Raw genomic sequence first — 22,658 nt, forward strand, 5'->3', positions numbered from 1 at the left:
TCTGACAGTAAGGGATATTTTGACCCTAGTTGTACTTGTCCCAGATTGGTTTTATTTAGTTCATTTAAGCTGTTGGGTACAGTTTGATTTGAAGGTTGATTGTTACTTAAGGCCAGAATCTTAAAACGGCAGTTGATCTCTGAAACCTGGGTTTCAGAACCAAAAACAGACTAAGGTCAGGAGATACATATATCAGACTGGTTCCTTACCTTCAAGTATACGTGTGTGCTTAAGGATATTCACCACTTCACCTTGCAAGTTATTACTCTTAACATTTTGCATCTCGTTTAGCTCTCTTGTTGGAATGGACCCATATTCCTTTGCATTGTAGTTTTTGGGTCTTCAAATGCAGCTTTTTTGGGGTCTTTTTTTGGGATTTTTAGATCCAGGGTTATGCCTGGTTCTGGCCTAAGAATTTTGATCTGATGCTAAATTGTACACTTTTGTATTATCTTGTAAAAAAAACAAAAAAAAAAAATCATTGGTTTCTGTACTGACTCCCATCTTGTAGCATTCTTTCTGGAATGGATGATAAATTTTTCTCTTGAATATTCCATCTATTTGTGTTGATAGATATACAACAGGGCATATTTGGGCATGTCCCCCAAGCGAGGGAGATGACTATATCTTCCATTGCCATCCTCCTGACCAGAAGATACCGAAGCCCAAGCGACTGCAGGAGTGGTATAAAAAGATGCTTGACAAGGCCGTGTCTGAGCGAATCGTCCATGACTACAAGGTCAGGAGGAGTGAGGGGCGATGACAGAACTGGAAATTTACTAATCCTGCTGCTCTGTATTCTGTCATTTGACTATCTTAACAAAAATCTTCTGTTTGTTCTCCCTTTTTCAAAGCAAGAAAAACCGTTTTAAAAGAGACTTAGATCAACAAATCTCTTTTAAAGATGTGACGAAAAATGTATTTTAGCCATTCACGATTAGAGAGCATCTCACGATAAGAACTTGAACAGATAAGTTTCTTATCTGTTGTTAACTCCTGGGGAGAAGAGCACCAACTGGTTGTTTCCCGAGCAGCATAGAGAGCGGGTCTGTAGCCATGCAGTTTCCAGTATTTGTAGTTTAGGTTGTTTTGAACACATTTCTCAGGAGGTGGGGGATGGGTATAAGGCAGGCATTCCTCACATTACAGTGTCTTGTGTTATCAGGAGTAGTAAAGGCCACAGTGTGATTGATGATGCCTCTGCCTCTGCCATTGGTCCTAGCAGGATAATTTCCTACTTTGTATAAAGGCAGGTAATCTCCCTGTCCTCACAGGCAAAGAGGAAAGACAAAACCAGAAATACTGACTGCAGACCATGATTTTTCATTGTTTATGACTGAATGTCTCCTCGGGCCATGGGGCTTAGGTATAAAATCTCTGCCACCTTTCTTTCAGATGACATTTTAAACTTTCACGTTTCTTGTATCTATTAGCTATGACTGTTTTTGTATGGTAAATGCTTTTTGTAAAAAAAAACTATTTGTACCTGGGTATTTTCACAGGATATTTTTAAACAAGCTACTGAAGATCGATTAACAAGTGCAAAGGAGTTGCCTTACTTTGAGGGTGATTTCTGGCCCAATGTTCTGGAAGAGAGCATTAAAGAACTGGAACAGGAGGAGGAAGAGAGAAAGAGAGAAGAAAACACCAGCAACGAAAGCACAGATGTAAGGGCTTTGCATTTTCTTTCCAGCTTCTGCCTTGATTCTCATGGGTAATCAGGTGCGGGCTTCAAGTTTTGACTAGGTCTAAAGCTCTCAGGTGTGAAAGAGCTCCTTAAATTGGTCAAGAAATAATTGGCTTAGATAAGTTACTAATGTTCTTTTTCCATGGTTTTAAACCTTTTTAACATCAGATGTTGCCCTCCTCCCCCCCCCCCCCCCCTTTTAAAATGGAACCTTGGATTTCTGGTAATGGAAAACAGAAGGAAGGAAACCCTGAAAAACTGATAGAAGAATCACCTATATAGAGCAGGAGGTGGCAAAGTACTTCCTGTAAAGATCCTGATCATGAATATTTGGGGCTTTTTTTTTTTTTTTAACACTACTTTATACATGTACATACCATTCTTAGCCATATGAAAACAGGCCTGGGCCAGAGTTTGCCAGTCGTCCATACACAACCTGGCTTTTGTCAGAGGACCATCTGAGATTTTCCTGGTCAGTTATTTCTCCATAGCGTAGCTAGAATGGTCTTCGTTGAGTCCAAACTACTAAAGTCACCCTTTAAGTAGCCTGTTGAACTCTTCATAGCCTTGTAGTTTGAGTTGTCTTTTCAAGCTGTTGTTATATTTTTTACAGTAGACTCATAAAATTCTAGAATGTGAGTGGAAGGAAATGAAACCAAGGTGTTTGGCTCCCTGCTTCCAGTGTATTCTTCAGTATCCCACACTGCTACTCCTTGTTCCCTGTCCTCAATTCTGGAATAGGATGGATAGATCTCAGGGGTCTCCAAACTGTGAGGCTCTTATCAAAAAGCTAAGACTGCCATTGCCTTATTGAGGGATCTTAGTGTAGGGATTCTTCACTGGGAGAAAATTAGTACAAAAACTTTAGTAACCTTTAGTTCACTGTAAGTAACAGCTTAAAAAATAGGGTACGTGTAAAAGTTGGCAGAAGGCATAAGATTAGAATCTCTAGTGTCAAAAGGAGGATCCTTCTACCATTAGTATCATTCAAATCACTTCTTAACAAAAATGTTAACATTTTCTTGTCCCCTCTGTTAACCTGCAGGTGACAAAGGGAGACAGCAAAAATGCTAAAAAGAAAAATAATAAGAAAACCAGCAAAAATAAGAGCAGCCTCAGTAGGGGCAACAAGAAGAAGCCAGGCATGCCCAATGTGTCCAACGACCTCTCGCAGAAGCTGTATGCCACAATGGAAAAACACAAAGAGGTAAGGTGTGGCCATTTTGGGAGGAAAAGCAGGGCAGGGGTTCTGAAACACTGCCTACCATGGTTGGCATTAAACACGAGCACAACAGACCATTTGAAATTCAGAAGAAAGAAATCATCCGAGGAGTAAGAAGGAAGAAAAGAGGCTAGCTAGAATAGGAGGTAAGAACAGGAAGTGATACGGATGCTTTGATTTGCAGCTGTGTTAGAAATCTTGATGGCTTTGGATCGTGCCTCATACATTAAAAGCATAAGCATAGCCTGTCTGGGGTTTTTTTGTTTGTTTGTTTGTTTGTTTTTGAGAGAGAGCATGAGTGGGAGAGGGGCAAAGAGAGGGTGGAGACAGAGGATCTGAAGTGGGCTCTGTGATGACAGCAGAGAGCCCGACATAGGACTCAAACTCAGGAACTATGAGATCATGACCTGAGCTGAAGTCGGACCCTTAACCAACTGAGCCACCCAGGCACCCCCCTGTCCAACTCTGTTTGTAACCATCAGGACGTCTGAGTTCTAGTGGGTGCCTCATTTGATATTCTCAACCATTAATAGTTACTATTTCAAGCAAGATTTTGTGTCACAAGATTCTAGCATAACAGGATAGTTGGGAAATACCCTTAGAGTACATTGTAATACGTTTGACTTAAGTTGTGGATGTAGTCTATGATTTTATTTACTCTGAAGATGTAAATAGTGGGAATTAGAGTCTGAGGTCGTCAACTTGGGTTTGTTGTCTTAGCTGGAGGGTAACGTACAATGGAAGTAATCATGATCGTTACTGGAAGGTTGGCCATAGTAAAGATTTCCAAGGGAGTCACCAGATGGTTTTATTTGCCTCTGTTTTGAGTGATTTATTACAGGCATTCCCCACTTGTTAGATTCAATGCTTTCCTGTGCGTCACATTTTCAAAATGCTCTTCCTCGCTTTGAATGCTTTTCTTTGAGCCACAATATTACAAGGTCTAGCACACGTCAAGGTTCTTTGATGCTTTTAACTTTTGGCATCTGTTTGAGATGTGTCTCTACTAAGTGTGCTCTCTTGCTGTATGTTCTTTTTCTGGAAATGTGTCTTAAGGCTCTTGTTTTATGCAAACACTGCTGCCCAAGTATATTACAAGTGTTACTGCCAGTTCGCTGGTCTCTGGGAAACTGGTAGAATATAGTGTCCAGTACCACAGTTGCTCACAAGGTCCTGATCTCTTAAAGGTACATTTTTCAGTGTAATGAGGTTTCACATTTAGAGACTAGTTAATGTAAAAAAGACCTACAATATCAGCTTCCTGTTGCAGCCTTTACACTAATGGTTATAGTAGTTCATGGTGATTGTGTCCTTTCAGAATTTAATGAACAAAAATTTTGCTGTTTCTGCAGCAAGAGCTAAGAAGGTTTTGTTTTGTTTTGTTTTTTCTTTCCCATCCCCACCAACTTTTTAACATTTCGAACTTGCGGAGAGTTGCATAGTGGACCCCCTGCTATAGCCCTTGCTGAGATTCACCAGTTGTTCGTGTTTTGCTACGTCTTTTCTTTATCCCATTCAAGCTAAGGAAGAACACCTCCTTTGCTTAACCACACTGTGGCTTCACACTCAGAAGACTTCCCCCAGTGCCACCATCTAATGTCTGGCCCTTCCGCTCCAGTTAAGGATTGTGTGTCAGGTTGAGCTGCCACGTCTCGGTTCCTGGCTTTCTTTTGTTTCATAACATGGCCGTTTGTTGTAAGTCAAGGCCAAAAAGTGTTTCGTAGGATGTCCCTCAATTTGGATCTGTCTGACTTGTTCCCTCTTGATTCAGGTCCAACCATGGATTCAGTCTTAGAGTAGACCACTTTGGGGCAAAATGTGCACTGTCCGTGCACTGTGCTTGCCCCAGACCCTTCTTGTTTTGAAGGGATCATTAACGAGAAGGTAACAAGCTGTCGATTTCAGGCCCATTGTAGTCGTTCTCAGAGAAGAGACGAGAGGCTTGTGAGCAGGAGAAAGCAAGGGCTATGTCGTGGGACCTTGTGTGATTGTAAGCTCTTCCAGCGGCCCCGGCCTCACGGGCATTCAGCTCGACTCACCTGTTTGCTGCCATTGGCCTGGTGCCACGCAGCGCTCTTGTTCCAGAGTCAGACTGAGGTTGTCTGCTTCACAGGTCTTCTTTGTGATCCGTCTCATCGCCGGCCCTGCCGCCAACTCCCTGCCTCCCATTGTTGACCCTGACCCCCTCATCCCCTGCGATCTGATGGATGGGCGGGATGCCTTCCTTACCCTCGCAAGGGACAAGCACCTGGAGTTCTCTTCACTGCGCAGAGCCCAGTGGTCCACCATGTGTATGCTGGTGGAGCTGCACACCCAGAGCCAGGACCGCTTTGTCTACACGTGCAACGAGTGCAAGCACCACGTGGAGACGCGCTGGCACTGCACCGTGTGCGAGGTAGGCCCCAGGGGTGGGGAGCGGAGGGTGCTGGGGTGTTCTGGGTTCCTGAGAGGCAGTGCCTGCACATGTCACACAGGTCTGCGCCCAGTGCCAGGGGTGAAAAGTCGCGCAGAGTGGGACGGGCCTGCTTCTCAGATTTTCATGGTAGAGCTGAAGGGTCTTTCTCAAAGGGGCCTTTGGGACCCCAGCAGAATACATGCAATGTTTCTGAATGACTTAAATCTTGGAGAGTTGACTGTGCCTGTTTCTCCCCCAGGATTACGATTTGTGTATCACCTGCTATAACACTAAAAACCATGACCACAAAATGGAGAAACTAGGTCTCGGCCTAGATGATGAGAGCAACAGCCAGCAGGCCGCGGCCACCCAGAGCCCAGGAGACTCTCGCCGCCTGAGCATCCAGCGCTGCATCCAGTCCCTGGTGCACGCCTGCCAGTGCCGCAACGCCAACTGCTCGCTGCCGTCCTGCCAGAAGATGAAGCGGGTCGTGCAGCACACCAAGGGCTGCAAGCGGAAAACCAATGGAGGCTGCCCCATCTGCAAGCAGCTCATCGCCCTGTGCTGCTACCATGCCAAGCACTGCCAGGAGAACAAGTGCCCGGTGCCCTTCTGCCTCAACATCAAGCAAAAGCTCCGGCAGCAGCAGCTGCAGCACCGGCTGCAGCAGGCCCAGATGCTCCGCAGGAGGATGGCCAGCATGCAGCGGACCGGCGTGGTGGGGCAGCAACAAGGCCTGCCCTCCCCGACTCCCGCCACGCCCACCACGCCCACCGGCCAGCAGCCCACCACCCCGCAGACGCCCCAACCCCAGCCCCCCTCTCAGCCCCAGCCTACCCCTCCCAACAGCATGCCACCCTACTTGCCTAGGACTCAGGCTCCTGGCCCTGTCTCCCAGGGTAAGGCGGCGGGCCAGGTGACCCCTCCGACCCCCCCTCAGACTGCTCAGCCACCCCTTCCGGGGCCCCCACCTGCGGCAGTGGAAATGGCAATGCAGATTCAGAGGGCGGCCGAGACGCAGCGCCAGATGGCCCACGTGCAAATTTTTCAGAGGCCAATCCAGCACCAGATGCCCCAGATGACTCCGATGGCCCCCATGGGTATGAACCCACCCCCCATGGCCAGAGGTCCCAGTGGGCATTTGGAGCCAGGGATGGGGCCCACGGGCATGCAGCAACAGCCGCCGTGGGCCCAAGGAGGCTTGCCTCAACCCCAGCAACTGCAGCCCGGGATGCCAAGGCCGGCCATGATGTCAGTGGCCCAGCACGGTCAGCCCTTGAATATGGCTCCCCAACCGGGACTGGGCCAGGTAGGCGTGAGCCCTCTCAAACCAGGCACTGTGTCTCAACAAGCCTTACAAAACCTTTTGCGGACTCTCAGGTCTCCCAGCTCTCCCCTACAGCAGCAACAGGTGCTTAGTATCCTTCACGCCAACCCCCAGCTGTTGGCCGCGTTCATCAAGCAGCGGGCTGCCAAGTATGCCAACTCTAACCAACAGCCCCTCCCCGGGCAGCCTGGCATGCCCCAGGGCCAGCCGGGGCTGCAGCCACCTACCATGCCGGGCCAGCAGGGCGTCCACTCTAATCCGGCCATGCCGAACATGAACCCCATGCAGGCAGGCGTCCAGAGGGCCGGCCTGCCGCAGCAGCAGCCACCGCAGCAGCAACTCCAGCCGCCCATGGGAGGGATGAGCCCCCAGGCTCAGCAGATGAACATGAATCACAACGCCATGCCTTCACAGTTCCGAGACCTCTTGAGACGGCAGCAGATGATGCAGCAGCAGCAGCAGGGAGCCGGGCCCGGAATCGGCCCTGGAATGGCCAACCACAACCAGTTCCAGCAACCCCAGGGAGTTGGCTACCCCCCACCGCAGCAGCAGCAGCAGCAGCAGCGGATGCAGCATCACATGCAACAGATGCAACAAGGGAACATGGGACCGATGGGCCAGCTCCCCCAGGCCTTGGGAGCCGAGGCAGGAGCCAGTCTGCAGGCGTATCAGCAGCGACTCCTCCAGCAACAGATGGGGTCCCCCGCTCAGCCCAACCCCATGAGCCCCCAACAGCATATGCTCCCAAACCAGGCTCAGTCCCCACACCTCCAAGGCCAGCAGATCCCTTCTTCTCTCTCCAATCAAGTGCGTTCACCCCAGCCTGTCCCTTCTCCGCGGCCACAGTCCCAGCCCCCCCACTCCAGCCCTTCCCCGAGGATGCAGCCTCAGCCTTCTCCACACCACGTGTCCCCACAGACCAGTTCTCCACATCCTGGACTGGTAGCTGCCCAGGCCAACCCCATGGAACAAGGGCATTTTGCCAGCCCGGACCAGAGTTCAATGCTTTCTCAGCTCGCTAGCAATCCAGGCATGGCAAACCTCCATGGTGCAAGCGCCACGGACCTGGGACTCAGCACCGATAACTCAGACTTGAATTCAAACCTCTCACAGAGTACACTAGACATACACTAGAGACACCTTGTAGTATTTTGGGAGCAAAAAAATTATTTTCTCTTAACAAGACTTTTTGTACTGAAAACAATTTTTTTGAATCTTTCTTAGCCTAAAAGACAATTTTCCGTGGAACACATAAGAACTGTGCAGTAGCTGTTTGTGGTTTGAAGCAAACATGCGAGATGAACCTGAGGGATGATAGAATACAAAGAATATATTTTTGTTATGGCTGGTTTCCCACCAGCCTTTTTTTCCCCCCTTGTGTGTGTGGTTCAAGTGTGCACTGGGAGGAGGCTGAGGTCCGTGAAGCCAACCATATGCTCCTGCCTTGCACCTCCAATAGGTTTTATTATTTTTTTTAAATTAATGAAAATATGTAATATTAATAGTTATTATTTACTGGTGCAGATGGTTGACATTTTTCCCTATTTTCCTCACTTTATGGAAGAGTTAGAACATTTCTAAAACCAGAGGACAAAAGGGGTTAATGTTACTTTAAAATTACATTCTATATATATATAAATATATATAAATATATATTAAAATACCAATTTTTTTTCTCTGGGTGCAAAGATGTTCATTCTTTTAAAAATGTAAAAAAAAAAACAAAAAAAAAACAAAAAAAAAAACTCCTTTCCTCCCCTCAAGTCAACTTTTGTGCTCCAGAAAATTTTCTATTCCGTAAGTCTGAGCGTAAAAACTTCAAGTATTAAAATAATTTGTACATGTAGAGAGAAAAATGACTTTTTCAAAATATACAGGGGCAGCTGCCAAATTGATGTATTATATATTGTGGTTCTGTTTCTTGAAAGAATTTTTTTCGTTATTTTTACATCTAACAAAGGAAAAAATTAAAAAGAGGGTAAGAAACGATTCCAGCGGGATGATTTTAACATGCAAAATATCCCTGGGGTTTCTTCTTTGCTTGCTTTCTTCCTCCTTACCCTGCCCCCACCCCCATACACACACACACACACACACACACACACACACACACACACACTTTCTGTAAAACTTGAAAATAGAAAGCAAAAACCCTCAACTGTTGTAAATCATGCAATTAAAGTTGATTACTTATAAATATGAACTTTGGATCACTGTATAGACTGTTAAATTTGATTTCTTATTACCTATTGTTAAATAAACTGTGTGAGACAGATACCTGACCTTGTTTCACTTCTTGCCATCACATCTTTGTCCTAGCACACATTGATCTGATTCGATGTCTGGTACGTGGGGTTCAGAGGAAAAAACAAAAGCACTAGTTTGCAGCCTTCCTACACTATTACATAAAGTGAATTCACAAATAGATTTTGGTAAATTTATCCAAAGTTCAGGGGAAAAACCAAATACCAGCTAAATGTCAATTTCACCAATTTTAATTGATATTCATTAGCTTTTCACAGCTTGACATAGGACCTTACAGGGATAAGAGTGAGCACCTCAGCTGGATCATACCTAAGTCAGAAGTAGCTCCTTGAGAAAACAGCACTTGATGCCTTGGGCGACATAAGTGCTTATCCTCTGTTACACTTTGGTTTTGCTACCTGCTAACCAGTAAGTCAATGAGAGGGGACGCGGGGTGAGGATGTAAGAGAGGAAAATGTGTGGAAATAAAATCTGGAAACCTAAGAGATTACAACCATGAGTCCAGTATTGCGCTAGGTGTTTACAGAATGAAGAGGTCTCCAACTAAATCATGAGAAATTTAAAAAGCAGAATACTGTTAGCTGCTTTGGCGTCATCGGGCAGTCCTTGTTTTTGTCGTAGAGCTTTACCACAGTCCACTAAGGACTAAAGAAAGATCTTCGAGTAGCTTAATTCAAACACCTATTCTATTTTATATTGTCTCAACAAAAACAACCAGTATCTTGATGTGAGATGAACTCGCACGCTGAGCATTAACCAGAGACCACTCCAGAAAATGTCACGCACCTACCTGCCTCGGCTCGCTGGTCCAGCAGATAGACCTGGAGCACCTCCGTTCTGTGCCAGGCAGGATGGCACACAAGGACAGGACGCAGCCCTGCAAGAAAAAAAGATGCTTAAGGGGGATAAAAGTAGAAAGCGTTGATGGTACAAGCAGGGAACAGGTGCGAGTCGGCAAAACCTGCTGATGGCAAAGTCTGGAAAGGATAGTACTGAAAATGGATCTTGGAAGGGCGCCTGCCTGGCTGGTTCAGTCGGTAGAGCATGCGACTTAATCACACGGTCCCAAGGCCGAGCCCATGTGGCGGTGTACAGTTTACAATACATACGATACTAAAAGAAAATTTAAAAGCCAATCTTGGAGGGAAGATGGAAAAGGTGGAGGATGAGTAGGGAGAGAGAAGAACCCGACCCTGTTGGAAAAACAGCTTCAAGGTCCACTTGACACCAGATTACAGGAGAGGGTGGACACCTGCTACAGAAAGACCCCCGCCCACCCGTTTTCTCCCTAGTTCTAGGGGCCCAGGGTTAATCGGAGCCCCCAACAGGGAAAGAACTCAGAATTCTAAGCTATTTCCAAGCAGTAAATACTAGCCTCTAGCTAAGGACAGCTGGGTTGAAGTGTTCAATCATTTTCACTACAATGTTGTAAAGAGGGAGTAGGGGCCGAAATAAGCGGGAAGGGGGGAAAGCTGTCCTTCCCCAGGCCAGGGTCAGCGTTAGCGGGGTAGATAAGGATGAATCCAGAATCAGGAATACAAGAAGCTGATTTCAATGTTTCTGTGTTTGAATATTCTCACCATGAAAAGTTGGGAAGAGCTGAAAGACCCAAGTCTCTGGGCTGTTAATAACACATCAGTCTAGGAAGTGGACCCATTGGGGGCGAGTAGTGTTCCAGCTGCTTCCATTTACCTTGCTTACACACAGCCCCAACCGACAAAGGAAAAGTGACAAGTCGCTCAAGGTCACACAGCCAGTAAATGGCTTCCCAGAGTCAAAGGTCTGTGGAGCTCCAAAGCCTCTCTTCTCCGAATCATTCATCCCCCTTAATAGGGAGAAGCCCTAATGATGGCATCAAATTAACTACGTACGACACAGGGGCCCCGTTCCAAGCAAATGCAACATACAGACTAAAACCTGAGATGGGGGAGGGCAGCAGAGGGGGTGCAGGGAACAAGGAATCATAAAGATAAGTTCCCCAGACTTCTTGTACAACCAGATGGATGGTGTCCTGGAATGCTACGTTCGTGATGAGGTCACCCTGGTTAAAGAGCATAGACCAGTATCAAAAGTAATAAAATGTTTAAGAATAAAGTTAACAAAAGAGGTGTAAGACTTGTACACTGAAAACTGAAAAAAACAGAAAAACAAAAAAACATTGTTCATGGATCAGAAGACTGGGAAGACCTCACTAATGCTGGGCAAAGGTTACGCTCCAAACCCATCTAGAGATTCAATGCAACCCGTACCAAATTATCTGCTGGCTTTTTTCTTCTTCCTTGGAAGACACTGAGATGCCGATCCTAAATTGTATATGGAAATGCAAAGGAGCCAAATAGCCAAAACAATCTTGAAAAAGAAGTATAAATTTGGAGGACTCATACTTCCAAATTTCAAATTTAAACTACAAATCTACACTTCACGAAGATGGCGCTAAAGGCAAAGAAGGAAGCCCCTGCCCCTCCCAAAGCTGAACTGAAAGAATGCCAAGAAAGTGGTGCTGAGAGGCGTCCACAGTCACCAAAAAAAAAAAAAAGAAGAAGATCCGGGGCTCCTGTCTGGCTCAATCGGAAGAGCACGCAACTCCTGATCTTGGGGTTATAAGTTCAAGCCCCATATTGGGGGTAGAGATCATTAAAAAAAAATACACTTTAAAACTAAAAAAGAAGAACCGCACGTCACCCGCATTCCTATGGCCCAAGACACTGCGTCTCCTAGGGCAGCCCAAATATCCTTGAAAGAGGCCCCCTAGGAGAAACCAGCTTGAGCACTATGCCATCATCAAGTTCCCCCTGACTACCGAGTCAGATATGAAGAAAATAGAAGACAACAATACACTTGTGTTCATTGTGGATGTTTAGGCCAACAAGCACCAGATCAAACAGGCTGTGAAGAAGCTCTATGACACTGATGTGGCCAAGGCCAACACCCTGATCAGGCCCCACAGAGAGAAGACGGCATATGTTCGAATGGCTCCTGACTAGGAGGATGCTTTGGATATTGCCAACAAAATTGGGATCATCTAAACTGAGTCCAACTGGCCAAATTTAAATTTTTTCACTGTAAAAAATTGTAATACAAAATAAACTACAAATCCAAAGTTGTTAAGATAACAGTAGTAGCATAAGGACAGACATTTAGATCAATGGAACAGAGTCCAGAAATAAACCCAAATATTTCAGTTGAGTTTTGGCAAGAGTGCCAGGAGAACTCAACGCAGAAGGAATAGTCTTTTCAACAAATGGTGCTGGGACAATGGGATATCCACAATGTAAAAGAAAGAAGTTGGACCTCTACCTCATGCCAAATACAAAAATTAACTCAAAATACATCATAGACCTAAATGTAACAGCCAAACCTACAAAAGTCATAGAAGAAAACAGGTGTAAGTCTTCATAACCTTGGATTAGTCAATAATTACCTAAATTAAAGCACAAGCAACCAGGAAAAAAACTGGACTTGAACATAATTTGAAACTCTTGTACATCAAAGGATAGTATCAGGAAAGTGAAAAGACACCCCCATGGAATGGGATAATGTATTTGCAAATTCTATCTGATAAGGGTCTGTGTATCTGGACTATATAAAAACTCTGATACCAAGGGGCACCTGAGTGGCTCAGCTGGTTAAGCGTCCAACTCTCTTGGTTTCAGCTCAGGTCATGATCTCACAATTGATTAGTTCAAGCCCCACTTTGGGCTCTACACTGACAGCATGGAACCTACTTGGGATTCTCCCTCCCCCTCTCTCTCTCTCTCTGCCCCTCCCCTGCTCTCTCTCACTCTCTCTCTCTCTCTCTCTCTCTTCAAAATAAATAAACTTTAAAAAATGGAATCATCATGGGGCGCCTGGGTGGCTCAGTCGGTTGGGCGTCCGACTTCGGCTCAGGTCATGATCTCACGGTCCGTGAGTCCAAGCCCCGCGTCGGGCTCTGTGCTGACAGCTCAGAGCCTGGAGCCTGTTTCAGATTCTGTGTCTCCCTCTCTCTCTGCTCCTCCCCAGTTCGTGCTCTGTCTCTGTCTCAAAAATAAATAAAAGTTAAAAAAAATAAAATAAAATAAAAAAATAAAAAATGGAATCATCATGATGTATCATCTTAAAAAAAAAAAAAAAAACCTCTCATACTCCACAATAAAAAAAAAAGATACATAACCCAATGAAAAAGTGGGCACCAGATTTGAATAGATGTTTCCCCAAAGATGAGATACAAATGGGTAATAAGCACATGAAAATGAAACGGCTATAAAAGTACAAGTGTTGGGGCGCCTGGCTGGCTCAGTCAGTAGAGCATGCAACTCTTGATCTCAGGGTTGTGAGTTCAAGCCCCATGTTGGGTGTAGAGAGTACTTAAAAATAAAAACTTTTTAAAAAGTACAGATGCACAGACGTAAAGATGGACACACTAATGCTTCAGCAAAAGGCTGACTTGCAACTGAGGAATTGTTCTCTTCTTCATTTTTGAAGCCTCCTCCTCCACCTTCACTTGTTGTTCTGTAGAATCCTTTGTTCCAGGAGCCCCTTATCAATATAGACATCTCGGTGACCTCAGTGTATACTTAGTAACAAGATTCAGACAGCTGTTGCCAGGGCTGGTCATGAGACCACCTTGAAGACATGACGAAGGATCGTGGCCGGTAGCACATACCAGATTCTTATCAAAACAGCCTAGATCCTGTGTTTTCCTATAAAACCCTTCAGCCTTTCACCCCAGGCGGCTCTACAGTTTTTCTTTTTTCTTCTTTTTTTTAAAGCAGTTTCCATACCCATTGTGGGCCTTGAACTCACAACCCCAAGATCAAGAGTCGCCCGTTCCACCACTGACTGAGCCAGCCGGGTGCCCCTGGTCTACAGTTTTGAAGACATCAGCCTGTGGCAACCTCTCCTGCCTGGCAAAGTAATACAATTATCGTCGCTCTTTATCACCAAACTGTCTTCGTGTTCTATTTCGGCTCCGGAGCAGGAGCACAGAGGTCAGTTCTCGACAACAAAAAGATACTCAACGTCATTAGTAATTAGGGAAACACAAATAAATCGAAACTACAATGAGATGCCGCTTCACACCCACTAGAATGGCCATAATCGAAAATAGACAATAACCAGTGCTGGCGAGGATGTGGAGAAAGTGGGATCTCAGCCACCGCTGGTGGGGTGGACAATGGTGCAGCCACTTTGGAAAACTGTAGCCGTTCCTCTAAAAAGTTAAATATCTGTATGCGTAGGAATGATTTATACACTGCAGAAAATTTATCTCAGTAAATGTCTGTCCATAACCTAAGAAGCAGTTACATACAGAGTTACGATATGACCTAGCAATTCCTCTCCTTGTTATGTACCCAAGAAAACTGAAAACATACGTTCACACAAAAATTTGTGACCAATGTCCACGGCAGCATTATTCATAAAGGCTGAAAAAATAAGCAATTCAAATGTCCATCCAACGGAATAGGATCCAGCCACTGGAAGAAAGGAAGGAGGGATTTACACAACAACCTGGCTGAATGTTGAACACATCGTGCTCAGTGAAAGGAGCCAGACACAAAAGACGACATACTATATGGTTCTATTTATAGGAGATGTTTCAAACGGGCAAATCCATGCAGAAAGAGAGTAGAGCAGTGCTTGCCAGGGGCTCAGGAAAGGGGAGAATGAGGGGAGACTCTTGAGGGGTACAGGGCTTCTTTTTGGGGTGATGAAAATGTTCTGGAATTAGACTGTGATGATGGCTGCACAGCCCTGAAAGTACTAAAAACCACCGAATTGTAAGCTTTCAAAGGATGAATTTTACGTATGTGAATTAGATCTCAATTAAAAAGGAGGCCACAGACCAGCCGGAGGGACAGTGCTCTTTTGAGCCGCCTCCCAAGAGCCCCACCTGAAGTTCTAGGGGTGTTCAGTGGGCAGGCGGGAGGCCTGGAAAGTCAGAAAGAGTGGGTCTGCGGGATCATTGAGAGGAAGACCTGTTGTCAGGTACAGATTTGGGCTTCTCTCTGTCCCAGGAGAAGCGGGGCTCCCTTGGGGTGCACGTGAGTTTCTACTCAGTGGAAGAAACAGACCTCTAAGATCGCCTGAGTCTTTTATTAAAAATACAGATAGAAGGGCTCCTGGCTGGGGCGCCTGGGTGGCTCAGTCGGTTAAGCGGCCGACTTCGGCTCAGGTCACGATCTCGCAGTCCGTGAGTTCGAGCCCCACGTCAGGCTCTGTGCTGACAGCTCGGAGCCTGGGGCCTGTTTCGGATTCTGTGTCTCCCTCTCTCTGACCCTCCCCCGTTCATGCTCTGTCTCTCTCTGTCTCAAAAATAAATAAATGTTAAAAAAAATTTTTTTTAAAAAAAGAAGGGCCCCTGGCTGGCTCAGTCGGTGGAGTGTAAGACTCCTAATCTCAGTGTTGTGAGTTCGAGCCCCACGCTGGGTGCAGAGATAACTTAATAATACAATCCTTAAAAATAGAGAGAGAGGGGTAGAAAAAAGTGAATAATGTACTTCATAAATGCTCGATAGTGATACAATGATTTTACCTAAGCCTGACATTTTTGAGAGGGAAATCTGTCATCCTTCTTCCTGGCTATGCAGAAATTAACCCAAAAGGGAGAAAAAGCAGCAGATAACATCTCCCAGCTAAAACCCTAAACCTCAGCTCAGTCATTGCCCATTTATGAAGCACTGAAGGCCTACTGTGTGTGACAACCCCTGGAGACAGAAGAAGGAAGAACCAAAACAAAAAACCCAAATGAAGTGATAGCCAAAGTAAACCATAAAATCAAAAGGTTTGGGAAACAAGTGCCAACAGATGAACGCGTCAAGGAGGCCTGGGATAGGTACCAACGGGGTGCTATCCCGCCTTGACAAAGAAGGAAGTCCTGCCATTTGTTACAACATCGGTGGCCCTGAAGGGCGTTATGCTGAGTGAGGTAAGTCACACAGAGGGAGACAAATAGTGCAGGCTCTCAGTTATATGGGGAATCTAAAAAAAGTCAAATGTGTAAAAACAGAGTCAAATAAATGATGGTTACCAGAAGCCCAGGGGTGGACAGACTTGGGGCATCTGCTGTTTAAGGCTATAAACTCGGAACTAGCAGATGCACGCGTCCTGGAGACCTGATGCACAGCACGGTGACTACAGTCAACAATTCTGTATTATCAACTTCAAAGGTACCGATAGGCTGGCTCTGAATTGCTCCCACCACAAAGAAACAAATAATTATGTGACATAGAGGTGTGAGCTAAAATGGTGGTAATCGGGGCGCCTGGGTGGCTCAGTCCGTTAAGCGGCCGACTTCTGCTCAGGTCATGAACTCACGGTCCGTGAGTTCGAGCCCCGTGTCAGGCTCTGTGCTGACAGTTCAGAGCCTGGAGCTAGTTTCGGATTCTGTGTCTCCCTCTCTCTGACCCTCCCCTGTTCATGCTCTGTCTCTCCCTGTCTCAAAAATAAATAAAATGTTAAAAAAAAAATTAAAAAAAATAAAAAATAAAAAATAATAAAATGGTGGTAATCATATCACAATAAATAAGTGTAGCAAATCAACGCATTGCCCACCTCAAACTGACACAGTGCTACATGCCAGTTATATTTCAATAAAGAAATAGCAAAAGGTTTGGGGGCAACTGGCTGGCTCAGTTGGTTAAGCGTCTGACTTCGGCTCAGATCACGATCTCACGGTTCATGAGTTCGAGACTCGCATTGGGCTCTGCTCTGACAGCACAGAGCCCACTTCAGATCCTCTGCCCCCCTCTCACTGCCCCTCCCCCACTCAAGGTCTCCCTCTCTCTCTCTCTCTCTTTCTCTCTCTCTGTGTCTCTCTCAAAAATAAACATTTAAAAAAATCAAAAGGTTTGGACTAATGACTATGGAGACAACTCACCAGTCTGTAACCGTAGGCAAGTAACTCGATCTCAATGGTCTCAGCTGTGAAATGGAGAGAAAGTTGTCCACACTCCTCACCAAGCAGCTGTAAAGATAAATGAGTACCGGTGAGGAGGTGCAGAGACCAAACTCTTGCGTGTTGGTGGTGGGGACGTAAAATGGTACGGCAACTGTGGAGACGGGATAGCAGTTCCTCAAAAATTAGACATAACATTATCCTATTAGCCAAGAATTCCAATTCTGAGTAGATACACTAAAGAATTAAAGGCAGGGACTTGAACAAATATTTGGACACCCGTGTCCATGGCAGCATTATGCATTATTCACAATAGCCAAGAGGTGGAAACAGCCCATGCGTCCATCAATGGATGTAATGGATAAAGAAAACGGGGTATATCCATACAGTGGAATATTATTCCTTAAAAAGAAAGGAAAATCGACAAATGCTACGCCATAGACGAACCATGAAGACATGATGCCAAGTGAAATAAACTAGACACAAAAGGGCCAATATTCTATGCTTCCACTGTGTGAGGTACCCAACTAGTCAAATTCATAGAGATGGCAAATAGGACGGTGATGGCCAGGCGTTGGGGACACGGGACTGGGAGATTATTGTTTAATGGGTACGGAGTTCAGTTTGGGTTGTGTGACAACGTGAATGTGCCTGATGCCACTGAACTGTACACTTAAAAATGGCTAAAATGGTAAATTTTGTGTTCTGTATAGTTCATCACAATAAAAAGATTACATAAAATCATGTTAATGAAACTATGCTGCAAACTGTAAAGCCCTGACTCATATACTATTTTTCTCTTTCCTTCCTGGATGCTGTCAATCAATTAGCCAAAAAGGAGCCAACTATATATTATTACCTGTGATGGCGAGATTTCTGGCCGTGAATGCTAGTCCTTCCTCCTAGTTCACACATGCAACAGAGGCCGACAGAACAGCACCGCCAAAAGGAAGGGGAAAGACGGCTGCGTCCTTGGGGCAAAAACAACAGGGTAGGCACGATTTTCCATATATGGCCTGGTGATGAGAACCACAGGAAATGAAGCAGTAGGTGGTGACATCCTGGAATACGAGGCACAGAACAGTACCCTCGATCCTCAGGACTACCAGGTGGTCGAGGAAAAGAAGAAAAAAGACACACCACAGAAGGAGTGTACGATCGGATCGGACACACACACACACAGAACAAGTACTTGGGTGCTGTCCTGAGCGGGGAGCCGGCGGGGGGCGGGGGGGGGGCACTCATGCCAACAGATGGCCCTTCCAGAGATGAAAAACACCGTGTCTGGAGGGGAAAGTTAATGAATGGGTTTAACAAAAGATTTAAGATCACAGAAAATTATGATTGGTGAATTAGAAGGTACAACGATACAAACCATCTAAAATGTAAAGGAGAGAAAAAAGACCGAAAATACTGAACAGTATTTCAGTATTTCTAGCCTCTGTAGAACACTATCAAGCATATGTGTAATTAAAGTTCCAGAAAAGGGGGTAGGGAAATTTTTTTTTTTTTTTTTTTTTTTTTTTGAGAGAGAGGGAGAGAGAGAAAGAAACACAGAGTGTGAGCAGGGGAGGGACAGATAGAGGGAGACGCCGAATCCGAAGCAGGCTTCAGGCTCTGAGCTGTCAGCACAGAGCCCGACTCAGGGCTCAAAACCAGGAACCGCGAGATCATGACCTGAGCCAAAGTCAGATGCTTAACCAACTGAGTCACCCAAGCTCCCCAGGAAAAATAGTTTTTGAAAAAAATGACAGAAAAATTTGCAAATTTGATGAAAAGCGTAAGTTCACAGATCCAAGAAGCTCAATGAACCCTAAACAGGATAAACACATAGAAAATAAAACCAAGGCACATAATAGCAAAACTGCTAAAAAGCCATAAGTAATAAAGAAAAAAAAAATGCTAGAAACAGTCAGAAGAGGGTGCCTGGGTGGTTCAGTCAGTTAAGCATTAAGCATCTGACTCTCGATTTCTGCTCAGATCATGATCTCATGGTTTCGTGACTTTGAGCCCTGGTAGGGCTCTGTGCTGACAGCCCGGAGCCTGCTTGGGATTCTCTCTCTTGCTCTCTGTCTCTCTCAAAGATAAATAAATAGGGGCTCTTGGGTGGCTCAGTCAGTTAAGTGTCCAACTTCAGCTCAGGTCATGATCTCGCAGTTTGTGGGTTTGAGCCCCGCGTCAGGCTCTGTGCTGACAGCTCACAGCCTGGAGCCTGCTTCGGATTCTCTGTTTCCTCTCTCTCTGCCTCTCCCCTGCTTGCTCACTCTCTCTCTCTTTCTCTCTCTCTCTCAAAAATCAACATTTAAAAAAATAATGTACAGGTTTAAGCCTAGATTTCTAAAACTAATGAAAACAACCTTTAAATATAAAGATAAATAGACTTTTTCAAATGGACTTTTTTTCATGTATTTTTTTAAAGTTATTATTATTTGTTTTGAGAGAAACAGGGACAGCACGAGCAGGGGAGGGGCGGAAAGAGAGGGAAAGAGAGAGAATCCCAAGTGGGCTCTGCGCTCAGACAAAACCAAGAGATCATGACCTGAGCCGAAACCAAGAGTTGGACACTTAACTGAGCCACCTTGGTGCCCCTGTCTCATGTTTTTTAAAGTAAAGTCTACAACCAACATTGGGCTCAAATTCATGACTCCGAGAACAAGAGTTCCATGCTCTACGGATTGATCCAGCCAGGTGCCCCTCAAATAGACTTTTAAAAGTTACTAAATTTGGGGCGCCTGGGTGGCTCAGTTGGTTAAGTGTCCAACTTGATTTCGGCTCTCTTGGTTCGTGGGACTGAGCCCCACGTCAAGCTCTGTGCTGGTAGTGCAGAGTCAGCTTGGGATTCTCTCCCTCCCTCTCTCTCTGCCCCTTCCTTGTTTTCTCTCTCTCTCTCTCAAAATAAATAAACTTAAAAAAAACTTTTTTAAGTTACTAAATTAATGCAAAAGATTACAAAGAGCAGATAGAAAAATAGCAAGGTGTGAGATTTAAACTCAACCATAGTATTTATAGTAAATGTAAATGTTCCAAACACTCCAATTAAAACGTAGACATTATTAGATCATATTTTAAGAAAGACCAAAACACAACTATATACGCTCCATAAGAAACCCATTTTAAATGTAAAGACACAGATAGTTTAAAAGTGAAAGGATGGAGAAAGATAGACATACAGATGTTAAAAGAAAACTGAAATGGCAATATTAATATCAGGAAAAGCAAACTTCAGAACAAGGAACATCAACAGGGATGAAGAGGGAGATTTCCTGATGGTAAAGGTGTCAGTTCATCAAAAAGATGTAGCAATCCTAATGTGTATGCCGATATATCTGACCATTTATATAAAATGGAAACATTCCTTGAAACATAAAAATTACCAAAACTGGGGTGCCTGAGTGGCTCAGTCAGTTAAGCGACTCACTTCAGCTCAGGTCATGATCTCGCGGTTTGTGAGTCGAGCCCCGCGTCGCGCTCTGTGCTGACAGCCTGGAGCCTGGAGCTGCTTGGGATTCTGTGTCTCCCTCTCTCTCTGCCCCTCCCCTGCTCACGTTCTGTCTCTCTCTGTCTCTCAACAACAAATAAACGTTTAAAAAAATTTTTTTAATTACCAAAACTAGCAAGAAAAATAAAAAGTCTAAATAGCTCTACATCTATTTAAGAAATTCAACTGATAATTCAGGGGTGCCCGGGTGGCTCAATCGGTTGAGCATCTGACTTCGGCTCAGGTCATGATCTCACAGCTCGTGAGTTCAAGCCTCGCCTCAGGCTCTGTGTTGACAGCTCAGAGCCTGGAGCTGCTTCGGATTCTGTGCCTCCCTCTCTCTCTGCCCCAACCCACTCGCATTCTGTTGCTGTCTCTCTCAAAAATAAATATACATGAAAAAAAAAATTTTTTTAATTCAATTCATAATTCAAACCTTCCCACAAACAAACTTCCAGGCCAAGATTATTTCACTGATGAATTCTATCAAACATATAAGGAATAAATAACAGAAGTCATATATGATTCTTTTAGAAAATAGCAGGAACACTTCTCAACCCATTTTTATGAAATCAATGTTACCCTAGTACCAAAAATTTTTTCAGTTATAAGAAAACAAAAGACCAGTAGCCCTCATGAACATAGACGTAAAAATCCTAAGCATCTACCCAAAAGAATAGCTATTACATTATAAGTGTAATATAATGAGAGCAAAGGATTTCTCCCTAAGCTCAGGAATGAGGCAGTAATCTCCATTCTCACCAATTCTTTTCAACATTATGCTGGATGCTTTTGGCAGCAATATAAAACAAAAAATAATAAATAAATCAAAGACAAAATTGTTAGCAAGAAAGAAGTGAACTGTTTTTATTCTCAGTGTCATGATTGTGTAAATAAAAAAACCCATTAGGAATCTACAAAATAGCTATTCAAACTAGTAAGTTAATTAATCAAGGAAAGAAGACACAAGAAAAGTAAACAAAGATCATTAGCATTTCTATGTATCAGCAATTAACACTTAGAAAATGAAATCTATAGGGGCATCTAGGTGGTCAATCGAGTAAGCTTCAGACTCTTGATCTCGGCACAGGTCATGATCCCACAGTTCGTGGGATCAAACCCCGCATTGGGCTCTGTGCTCACAGTGCTGAGCTTCCTTGGGATTCTCTCTCTCCCTCTCCCCCATGTTCTCTCTCTCTTAAAAATAAATAAACTTAAAAAAAAGAAACATATATTCTATGGGAGCCTAAGTGGGGTGGCTCACTCAGTTAAGCATCTGACTATTGATTTCAGCTCAGGTCATGATCCCAGGGTCCAGGGATCAAGCCCTGCATCAGGCTCCTCGCTGAGCATGAAGCCTGCTTAAGATTCGTTCTCTCTCTCCTTCTGCCCCTCTCCCATTCATGCAAATACATAAATAAAATATATATTCTAAATATGAGTCTTTTGTCAGATACGTGGTTTGTAAATGTTTTTACCAGCTTATAGCTTATTTCCCCATCCTCTTAACAGGGTTTTTATGAAGTCCAGTAATACAATTTTTTCTTTTATGGATCATGCTTTTGGCATCATGTCTAAGAACTCTTCAACCAGACCCTAGGTCTTAGAGATCGTCTCTTATGTTATCATCTCAAATTTTACAGTTTTATGTTTCACAGTAAATGTAAGAACCATTTTGAGTTTATTTTTGTACAGAGAGGTTTGGCTTGAGGCTTGCTTTGTTTTTTTTTTTTGCCTACAGATAGCCATCCAGTTACTCCAGCACCCTCGGTTCCAAAAACTATCCTTTCTCCCCCAAATGACTCGTATCCCTTTGTCAAAAATAAAACAAATGAACAAAAATTGGTCATACTTGTGTGGGGCTATTTCTGGATCCATGGAACCGTATGTGCGTTCCTCTGCCAATACCACCATAGTGCTGATCAACGCAGCCCAGTCTAAAAATCAAGCAGAGCGATTCTTCCATTTTTCTTCTTCAGAAATGTTTAGCTATTTTGGTTCCTTTGTCTCCCCCATAGAAAGTGTGGAATAATCTTGTCAAAATATTCAAAATAATCTTGCTGGAGTTTTGATAGGACTTGTGCTAAATCTATATATCAACTGGGGGATAACTGACATCTTTACTATATTGTATCTTCTTGTCCAGGAACACAGAATGTTTCTTTATATCTCTTTGATTAATTTCATCAATGTTTTTTAGTTTTCAGCATGCAAGTCCTGTACATGTTTTGTGACATTTACACCTAAGTATTTTTTTTCTTTTTTCTTTTTTCTTTTGTGTGTGTGTGTGTGTGTGTGTGTGTGTGATGACTTTGTTTATCTCATTTTTTAAGAATTTTTTTTAATGTTTAATTATTTTTGAGAGAGAGAGAGACAGAGTGCAAGCAGGAGAGGGAGACACAGAATCC

The 22,658-nt window shown here is 44.3% G+C and overlaps 2 protein-coding genes, 1 long non-coding RNA gene and 1 pseudogene across 17 annotated transcripts in view; 3 read left to right on the forward strand and 1 right to left on the reverse strand.

The window, feature by feature from the left end:
• The window catches only part of EP300 (EP300 lysine acetyltransferase), an 83,736-nt gene extending 74,830 nt beyond the window's left edge, over positions 1-8,906 (forward strand). Inside the window, exons 27-31 of the mRNA XM_078449406.2 lie at positions 574-739; positions 1,503-1,667; positions 2,733-2,894; positions 5,023-5,304; positions 5,564-8,906. Of these exons, the coding sequence (XP_078305532.1) occupies positions 574-739; positions 1,503-1,667; positions 2,733-2,894; positions 5,023-5,304; positions 5,564-7,765 (2,977 nt within the window). The 3' untranslated portion in view covers positions 7,766-8,906. The remainder of the gene's footprint in view (positions 1-573; positions 740-1,502; positions 1,668-2,732; positions 2,895-5,022; positions 5,305-5,563) is intronic.
• LOC132693683 (uncharacterized) overlaps positions 1-22,658 on the forward strand; it is a 189,912-nt gene that overhangs the window by 144,614 nt on the left and 22,640 nt on the right. The window lies entirely within an intron of this gene.
• Positions 1-22,658, reverse strand: part of LOC132677018 (uncharacterized) — a 76,641-nt gene that overhangs the window by 11,982 nt on the left and 42,001 nt on the right. For 7 of the 15 annotated variants that reach the window (XR_014137996.1, XR_014137995.1, XR_014137994.1 and 4 more), the window contains 2 exons: positions 16,755-16,841; positions 9,687-9,773 (listed from right to left, as the gene is read on the reverse strand). Coding sequence is in view for 2 of the 15 variants with exons in the window: in XM_078449411.2 (XP_078305537.1) it covers positions 8,934-8,973; positions 9,687-9,773; positions 16,755-16,841; positions 17,632-17,743 (326 nt within the window). In the remaining 13 variants the exon portion in view is untranslated. Of the gene's footprint in view, positions 1-8,912; positions 8,974-9,682; positions 9,774-16,754; positions 16,842-17,631; positions 17,744-22,658 lie in introns of those variants that run through there. The other 8 variants (XR_014137992.1, XR_014137991.1, XR_014137990.1 and 5 more) reach the window with 4 other exon arrangements.
• On the forward strand, positions 9,786-12,644 carry LOC132693688 (large ribosomal subunit protein uL23-like; annotated as a pseudogene).

The sequence above is a fragment of the Panthera onca genome, chromosome B4 (assembly GCF_046562875.1).
Source record: "Panthera onca isolate mPanOnc1 chromosome B4, mPanOnc1 haplotype 2, whole genome shotgun sequence".
NCBI classification, from domain to species: domain Eukaryota; kingdom Metazoa; phylum Chordata; class Mammalia; order Carnivora; family Felidae; genus Panthera; species Panthera onca.